This window comes from Lipotes vexillifer, unplaced genomic scaffold, assembly GCF_000442215.2.
Source record: "Lipotes vexillifer unplaced genomic scaffold, Lipotes_vexillifer_v1.1 scaffold90, whole genome shotgun sequence".
Classification (NCBI taxonomy): Eukaryota; Metazoa; Chordata; class Mammalia; order Artiodactyla; family Lipotidae; genus Lipotes; species Lipotes vexillifer.
In genome coordinates, this window is record NW_006782310.1 from 3,662,646 (window position 1) to 3,672,423 (window position 9,778).

At 40.1% G+C, this 9,778-nt stretch overlaps 1 protein-coding gene across 17 annotated transcripts in view; it reads left to right on the plus strand.

The window, feature by feature from the left end:
- Window positions 1-9,778, plus strand: part of DTNA (dystrobrevin alpha) — a 393,226-nt gene that overhangs the window by 275,551 nt on the left and 107,897 nt on the right. For all 17 annotated transcript variants that reach the window (XM_007455181.1, XM_007455187.1, XM_007455193.1 and 14 more), the window contains one exon: window positions 3,053-3,133. In XM_007455181.1, the coding sequence (XP_007455243.1) occupies window positions 3,053-3,133 (81 nt within the window). The remainder of the gene's footprint in view (window positions 1-3,052; window positions 3,134-9,778) is intronic.

Consider the following 9,778-nt stretch of genomic DNA (forward strand, 5'->3'; position numbering starts at 1 on the left):
GAGGAGAGCAGTCAGTACACTCCTGACCCTAAGCATCATCTCTATGTCCCTCTTTACTGCATCCTGGAGAGCGGCACCTTTGCCAGATGCCCCCTAGGACCTCTATGAGATGGAGGAGCAGAGGAGCCAGAGTTTCTCTTCTCAGAGGATGAGGTCTTGCTGGAACTAAGAAATTTAATCGTGTACTGCATCACAGTCGTTTTATACCTGGAGCTTAAATCATTATTTTTGAAGAACTTACACAAATCATCTACGTCTCTAATGTCTTCTTTTAAAGGATTATTTACAGATATTGAGATTCTCTTGATTATTGAGCCAAACTCAGCATCACTAAAAGTACATCTTCATCCAGGGGTAAAGGATTTAGCGTTCATGTATTTCTGATGGTCTCTGTATCTCTGGTTATCCAGCATCCTAGAGAGTTCATTTCCCACATAAGCCTCTCAGATTTATAGAGGACATGAAACTGGGAAGGCCCTTTGAAATGCCAGTGACAAAATCAAAAATTTTTTAAATATCAGAAAGGTAGAAGCATGAGCTAAAAAGTAAAAGAAACTAAGATTGCATATGAAGTCCTACCTTTAGCCCCCAAATAAGCATTTAAATAGAAAATAGAAAAGACCTAACTTAATAAAAGTGCATATGATTTTTAAAAGCTAGCTTTTTAAAATGAACTGCTAGCTTAATAAGAGCCAGAAGAATGAGCTATCTATGAAAAAATTGCATCAGTAAATGTCCTCATCAATGGTGGTAACTATTGTATTCTATACATTCCATACAGGTGAGGCGATAGCTGTGGCATTTGGGTCAATTTTGTATATCTCATTTCAAGGAGGTATTAGCCAACCGTAGGACAGGATAGCTTGAATGTTTAAGGGTCTGGTCTCCAAACCGTGTCGGATGATAATGAGAATAATAGCAACATCCATGTATTGAAGCCCATTATGTGCCATGCTCTGTGGTAGACATTGTGTTGATACTTGAAATGACTTTGGACTTGGACATCTTCAACCTAAGAAGGTCAAGGATAAGCTACCTCCCCATCTAAACTTGAAACTCTGTGATGACAGAGACCTTTGTACATAATGTCCAGATGGTAATGAAGATGCTAATGATGATCGTGATAGCTGCTTCCCAATCTTTGCGGAATAAATTAATCAAGTTTATAATAGACAGGGAGAAAAGGTTATATGGCTCCAGAAGGGAAACCAGATCAAACGGATTGAAGTTATAAGGAGGCAAATTAAAGCCCAAATATAAAAAAGAAATTTCTATCACTTATTGGTGCTCAGAAATGACACCTGAAACGTTATAAGGAGGTCTGTCTGCTATTAAGTGCTCACTAGGTACCAGCCACAGAGGTTACCAGCTGGTAAAGTTGATACCATTATCCTCATTTTGTAGATGAAGAAATCGGATGGCAAGTAAAAACTTGTCAAAGTTCACACAACAAGGAAGAGAAAGATTAAGAGTTACTGACTTTAAAGCTCATATATTTTCACTAAATTATAATCATCCCTATCATTGGAAATAATCTTACATGGACACTGGATAAATGTCCATCTACTGAGAACATGTTTAGGCAAATTCCTGCGTTGGGTGAGGGTAAGTCCTACCTCTTTGATCCTTCGAGCACTCAGTGTCAATGAGTCTATTTGTCAAGTAATAAACTCTCATAAGAATGAATGTTTAATGATCTGCCTCATAACACCATAGAGTAATAGAAGTATTGATAGTATTTTTTATGAACCTAAAGAGATCAGTTTGAGGTGAGGGAATGATAAATGCTCTCAGTGAGGGACACTTGCTAATTGATCCCAAGTTTCATTAGGAAAGCACTTAATTGGCCTCCTAATATAATTGCTTCTAGGCCGGTTCATTTACTTGCTGCCCTAACTCTTCTAACGCATTTCTGTAGCACATTTACTGGTAAAAAGAAGGTTCAATACATGTCAAAATATAGCCATGTGCCTTAATATCTGTTATGCACCATAAACATGGGCTTGAAGAAAGCCAAATAGTTAGAAGTAGAGAAGAACAGACATTTGTTGAAAGTCTACTCTGTCCTAGAAATTAGCCCAGTCAGAGGAGGGTGGGAGGATGGCCAGGAACTCAGGTGTCGATTTAACAAGCAGCCCATCTGCAGGGGATGGTTAGGAGACCGGCCCAAGCCCGGCAGAGGTTCGGGGGTAGAGAGCAGTGGGAAATGTTGTGGGGTGGGGTACGTAGGATAGAAAGAGCCTGCAGAGGGGCTTGGATTCTGAGCTGAACATTCAGCCCTGGTGCTGCAGGCATCAGAATCCATGCTGGATTCTTGAGTAGAGGAGTGGATGAGGAAAGTAGTTCAAGAATGTGGGGAACCCGCTATGTTAGGGAGAAACTGGAAGCCACAGTGTCAGAAATAGCAGGGGTTGTTTCTTAGAAAGGAGTCTCCTCTGAGGTTGACAGGAAGCATTGCAAGATAGACAGGAGTAATAATGATGCACTTACTGTGTGCCAGGTAGTGTTCCCAGCGCTGTAGGTTATAGGCACTCATTTATCCTTTTAACAATCCTATGAAATAAGTAGTAATATTGTTGTCAGTCCCATCTTCCAGGTGAGGAAATTGAAGCTTCTAAAAACAATTGGCCTAAAGTCACAAAGAAAAGATGACCAACATTCAGCCTGTGTTCACCTCACAGCCATGCTCTAATGACCACTTAAAATGATTATTTGATGATGTTACTATCTGGTATCATCTAACTGTTTTAAGTCACAGCTTGAGCAGACTGTTCTCAGAAGCAGTAGACACCACAGGGCTGAGTTTGTGTCCCTTGGCCCATGAACATAGTCAATAACCTGATCTCCGTGCTGGATACATGTGCTGCCTTCCCGCAGAACCTGAGGAATATGGGACAGACCTTTACAAGTCTTAAAGTTAAACTTATATTCTAATAACGATAAAAATCAAATTAAGTGTATAGTTTAGATCTGTAGTTGTTTTATTTATAAACATTATCACTTTCTTTCCACACACATGGCACACCACATGTATACGTTTTTCTCCCCCCAGGGGCTCAAGATCTGGATCGCATCCGACTCTCCACCTACAGAACAGCATGCAAGCTGAGGTTTGTTCAGAAGAAATGCAATTGTAAGTATGCCAGTTGTTTGGACTAATTACCCTCATGAATCCTATAGTTTACATTTGTTACTTAGTTTATTAAAAGTAGGCTTTCTTGCAAGTATTGATAAAAATATGTTTATACAACAGTAAAAAGAGTATTATGATGCATGAATGGTAGAAAGACTGTACCCAAGTAATTCTGAAGGCTTAATGACTCAACTGCTAAAGTATTGGAATGGATGAGCCTCTGGATATGTATATAATCCTGCCCTTGGAATGGTTTAAATCTGGATGGATGGTTTTCTTCTTTTCTCTAGCTTTGGTATTATAAATGCAGTACCATCAAAATCGTTTCAAAGATCTTAGAAAATATCAAACATTAAGTCCTCCTTATAGTTCCTTTACAAATATAGGAAAATATCTACAAGCTCCTGGAAAACATTTAAGTTACTTTCTGAAACTACAAAAATTAGCCCTTTGTATCAGAGTATTAACTACTTTTGCCTACATCAGACAATAACAAGAGAAGAGACAATACTTAAAGAAACAAAGAAGCTTGCTTCAACTTTTCCCCAAATTTTTAACATGTAAGCAGCAATCTAGCTCACTATTCACAGTGAGCAGGTTCACATTCCTTGCCGGGTCAATGCTTCCATCAGGTTATCACATCCATTTTCTCTTGGAAAATATATTGCTTCAAAGTTCATTTATATGAGCTTACTCTTTCCTTTTTTGAAAACTGACTGCTATAAAAAATTAATAACTGTTCTCATTCTCAATTAGTATCAGGTGAATTTTAAAAATGAAAACCGTAACGTTCTCCTGCATACATAGACATAGTTCTCGAATATGTGGCAGGGGGACTAGGCACTTGGTGAATGTAGAAACCAGCCATGTCCATATCTCTACCCTCCCAGAGTCTCCGACAGATGCTTCTTGGGGCCCTGGACAGACCCCGCCCCCCAGCTGCAGGCTCCTGGGTTTACAGCTAATCATGACTGTGGAGGTGGGCAGGGCACGTCTGCTCCTCAAGTTACAGCTTATTCTCTAGCCCCAGTGGCTAGAAATGGGGCAGGACAAGAAGGGAGAAAAAACTTAGGTGGGTCATATATCAAAGATGTGTGTTGACTCCTCACAGGAAGCTAAACCAGTCCCCCAAAATGCCGTGAGAAGAACAGTACAGATGTGGGAAGGAATCTGGGGTTGTACTTGCAGTCTTGGGTGTTGATAAGTCATAAAAGCCCTTTCGGGGACTGGTGTTAAAGGACAAGGAAAATGCTCCCACAGGAGAAAATCTTTCCTTCTCCCCTCAGCCCCATCACCCATATTTAAACAAAAGGAAGAATTTCTGTGTTTTCAGCAATGAAAAAGTGCTGGGATCCTCCCACTTTCCTTCCTCATTACCACTCCAGTGGCCCTCAATATAGAGGGAGTTCTGTCCCCTTAAAGCTTTGCCACGCAGAGCCTTCCTTAGACTACTTTCAGTAGAGATGGGGAATTTTAAAAAGACATTACAAAATGGTAAGGATGAGCAAATTAATTAATTAAAAGGTAAAGAAAGGAAGGAAAGAAGTAAAGAAGGGAGGAAGGAAAGACAGATCAAAGGAAGAAAGGGAAAGGAAGAGAAAAGAAAAAAAACCCACATCGATTTGGCAACCCTGCAGCCAGCATTACAAAGGGCTCACACTGTTTGCCCTAACTGGGTCCAGCAACCCACAGGCCACTTCCCATTCCTCCTACTCTCCGATAAAGCCCCTTTCTCATTCTTGGGCACCTCGTTTTCCATTACCTGGTCTTCTCTGGCCCTCATCCTTATTCTATATCCAGAGGTATGTCATAGTTTCATTCACCCTCTTGGAAAACAGTGGAGAAAACAGTGACCTTCTTGGAAAGCAGCGTTGATCCATCCTTGTCTAGTTGCCCCTCAGTGCATTCGTTCATTTACCCCTTAATTTAGGAAGCTTATAGTGAGTTCCTACTGTAGGTTTGCACTGCACTAGGTACCAAGGATAGAACAGTGGTGAATAAGATGTGATCCCTGCCTTAACCTTGCCCAAAGTCTAATTAGATAGATGGATTTTTAAACAAACGTATAAAACAGTGTGGAAGTATAATGCTAGGAATAAGGACATAGAGTGTAGGACCACCAAGAAGGCAGTGCCCTGACCTGGGTGTGAGGGCTGCTGACAGGAGTTTCCTGGAAAGGGCGGAGCCTTAAAGAATTAGTAGGCTTTAGGGAAGTGCTGTTTGCTTTACAATGTACCTTATAAATATCATACATTTTTAGAAGGAAGAAAGATATTACATTCTATACAAGCTAGACAAAAGTAAGGCTCAAGGCAGATGAACAAGCATGTGTTGAGAGCTCTGCTAAAATTAAGTTTCATTTTAAAGTTGTTTCTACCTTGATCAGAAGGCTTAAATGCAAGTACTATATGTGTTTGCTGAGTTTTCCTTCCTGACAAAAAATGTAGCAGTCGTGATGTTGAGGTACTTGCAAAACGCTAACACAGTTGAGCCTGGTTTATCTTCATCACAGTTGAAGTCTTCCTTTTAGGAAGATAACCAGAAACACTGGTGGTTGTGACATATCAGTCAACATTGAATATACACCCCTGTATTAGAGAAGGATAATTTCTGTCTGCAATAAAACCTAACCCACAATAAATTGTGGTACCTAATAATGGAGTTTTACTCTACAATAAAAGAAATAAGAAAAAAATCCAGAAAGTGTGCTTGTAAGTGCATTGTTTTATCGAAAACTCTTACATTGTATTTACTTCATGGAAATCAATAGACCTTAACTGAGAACAGGTTGTTTATTTTTAGGCCCAGACCTTATTTACAGGTAAAATTTATTTTGTACATTAACAAAAGTAAGCTTTAAAACTACATAATGGAAGAAAAAACATAAAAACTGACACTTGTAAAGTTATCACCTAGAAAAAATAAATATTGCCTGGGTATAGCATGGAATGTATAGACTTTTAGGAGATTTCTTTTCTGTCTAAATTCAAAGATCAAAAGAGTTAGTTCATTCCCCATATTTTCTTCCCCACAGCGCTTGCCTACTCTGTTTCTAGAATATTGATTCCTATCACTGACATTCATGTTCATTTTGTTTAATACAATTCCTGACAGATGCTGAGAATAACTCGCTGTCAGTGTTCTAAAAAACTCTAAAGGAGAGGCCAGAAAACCATGGCCCATGGATTGAATGTGGCCCAGCATCTAATTTTGTATAGACTGTGAACTAAGAATAGTTTTCACAGATGAGTATTTGCAACCTATTTGATAATAGGGAACACTAACTTGTGACCCCAAATAAGCAAAATGCTATCTCCCCAAAATAATTCTATTCTTTTCATCGGTAGATGTGCATTTTTTAAAAATTGGGTTCAGTTATTATATTTTTAATTTCATAAGTAAAAATGTTGTGGAAACTTGTTTTCTCTACATAGTATCTACACAGTACTACTATATAATATGGTGGTGCCTCTCGGTCCACAAAAAACATTTACCAACCTCTGCTAGAAAAAAAAAGTTGTAACCTCTGCTAGAAAAAAAGTTGTAAGAAGCCCATCTTTAGCAGACTCACTGACTAGAGAACTAGTGGTTACCAGGGGGAGAGGGAAGTGGAGACGAGCAATATGGAGCTGGGGGGTAAGAGGTACAAACTATTATGCATGAAACAAGCTACAAGGACATATTGTACAACATGAGGGATATAACCAATATTTTATAATAACTATAACTGGAATGTAACTTTTAAAAATTGTGAATCACTATTTTGTACACCTATAACTTATATAATATTGTCAGCAACTATACTTCAAGTTTTTTTTAAAAGCCCATCATTTTTTCCCTCAGGCAAAAGTTCTTCATTTCTTCAATTTTTCTCCATAGGCTCTATTTTCCGAATCAGCTTTTCCCTTTACCATTCATCTTTGTACCCTGTCTTGCCTTCCCTCCCCTGTCATGGCTAGCACATTCTCTAACAGAATAAAGGAATGAATGTGTCTAAAAACTAGGAGACAAAATTCAGCTATTCTATTTTCTAGGAGGAATGGGACAGAAGGGAGAATACAATAATATTCCCAATACTCCTTCCTAATCAGCAGCCTTCTCTTTAGCTTCCAGGTGTCCTGGTGACTTTCCACAAAATAAAAACCCTATATACCATTTATAAGCATGTATGAAAATGGCAATATCTCAGCCTTTATTTTGAACAAATAACGGTCTTCTACTAGAACATTATTTCCTCGGTCAGCATTGACATGGTAAATGACCCAGATACCCTGTGATGTCAGCAGATCTTTTTTCAGAAATTACTTTGGAGTCAACGAAACGCAGCCGTAAGTTCATGAACAATGAAAGGCAACAAGAGAAATCAATCAGAAATCTCTAATCCCTCCTGTTTAATAGTGGGGAAAAAAAGTAAGGAGGCAAGAGGATCCTATCCTCCACACCCACAGCAGATGTTGCACCAGTTCTTCTGGTTACAGTCTGAATTTTCTTTCTATCACTCATATCAATTCAAACTGAATTAAAATTTTGTTTAAAAGAAAAAGAGGACAAAAGGTATACATTTGCATCTGGCTTTCTCAAAATATCTTTCCTCTAGTAAATGAAACATTTTTTAAAAGTATCCTTCATTCAGATATAATTTAAAGTCAGAACACATGCTTTTGTCTGTAACATCTCTAAACTTCTTTCAGGATTTCTTGTGAACCAAAAAAAAAAAAAAAATGCAGTTATCTATTTACCTAAATGTTTCTCTAACACTGCAAAATTAACCCAAGTGAATGCTCTCTATGTGCTAGGTCCTGAATAAATACTCTCCTATGAATGAATGAATATGCCCCACTAGATTCATTCTTCACCAGCCAAGTGACTAGTCTTACACTGCAAAAGTAGCCTGCATTAACAAATGCTAATATCCCACTCATTTTTCTTCAAGCTAGTGTACCAGCATATTCCTCATCTCTGCCTCATTTTTAAGTGTGGATTTCTGGCTGCCTGTGTCAGTTTTCTATCTTTGCATAACAAATGACCACACACTTAGCAGCTGAAAACAACACACGTTTATTATTACCCTGTTTCTGTAGGTAGAAACCCAAGCAGCATGGCTGGATTCTCAGCTCAGAGTCTCATGGACTGACATCAAAATGATGGCTGGGTCTATGGTTCTTATCTAGGGCTCCAGGTCCTCTTCCAAGTAAACTGGCTGTTGGCAGAATTCATTTCCTTATGGCTGAAGGACTGAGGTCCTCATTTGCTGCTGACAGTCAGCTGGGGACAACTCTCAGTTCCTAGAGGCCACTCACATTCCTTGCCACATGGCTCCCCACAGGCCGTTCAGAGTTCAAATGTCTGCTGCTTCTTCCATGTGTTTCTCTGACTGCCTCCTCTGTGACCAGCCAGAAAAATACTCTCTGCTTTTAAAGGACTCATGTGATTAGGTCAGGCCCACCCAGATCCTCTCCCTATCTTAAAGCCAACTGGTTTGGGACCATAATTACATCTGTAAAATTCCCCACAGCAGTACCTGGATTAGTGTTTGATTGGATAACTGAGACAAGGTATGTGCACTCCGGGTGCCAGGAACCTTGGGGTGGGGGGAGGCGGGGCATCCTAGGATTTTGCCTACCACAATGCCCGAAGTTTAAAGTAAGAGCGCAGGCAAGAGAAATATCTCCCCCCCAAAGAGATGTGTTTAAAAGAGAAAGATAGAAGGACTCTCTCCACTCAAGGAGTCAGAAGGAAGAGCAGGAAGGTTCACAGTTAGGGAAATAAGTGACAGATGTCAAACCCTTGGAGCATAAGTATCTTTGTATTGTTCCAAATGTGTTGGACACACATTTTCATTCCTGACGTTGAATCATTCTAGACACTTGTTTAGAATAAAGACAAGTGGATCATGCTAGAATACAATGTTCCCCAAAATTCCCTGTGGGGAATTTGGTGGTGGCAGCAGAACATAAACAAACCCATTAAAGATGCCGGTGCACCAGGCGGTGGAAACACTGCTCCCCTCTGGGCACGCTGGACCGACAGCAAAAATGTCTCCCCTTAATCAGGGCAAACTTCTGGTAGAGAAAAACTATGATTTTAAAGCCCTGATGCTTGTGATACGAGTTTAAGTAAAGCTACTTCTTCCCTTTAATTGCCTTTATTTTGAAGATCTTAAAGATCAGGGTTTTGTTTTCTTGTTAGATTTTTTTTTTTTTTTTTGCGGTACGCGGGCCTCTCACTCTTGTGGCCTCTCCCGTTGCGGAGCACAGGCTCCGGACGCGCAGGCTCAGTGGCCATGGCTCACGGGCCCAGCCGCTCCGCGGCATGTGGGATCTTCCCGGACCGGGGCACGAACCCGTGTCCCCTGCATCGGCAGGCGGGCTCTCAACCACTGCTCCACCAGGGGAGCCCTAGAATTTTCTTTTTATAGAGTGCTTGAAGCTTTGTCTGCTCAAGCTGCTACTGCTGCATGTACAGCCTGTGAAGTAAGCCGACACCTGTAGCCTTGTTTCCAGGCATCTGGATGTAACATGCATCATCTTCCTTCCCTCTGTCTTGCTTCTGCTTTATGCCAGGATGCTGTACTAACTAAGCGTTTTTACCCTCACGATTTAGGAAAGAGCATCATCTTAAGTGCTCCAGTCAGTTGGGAAAGAG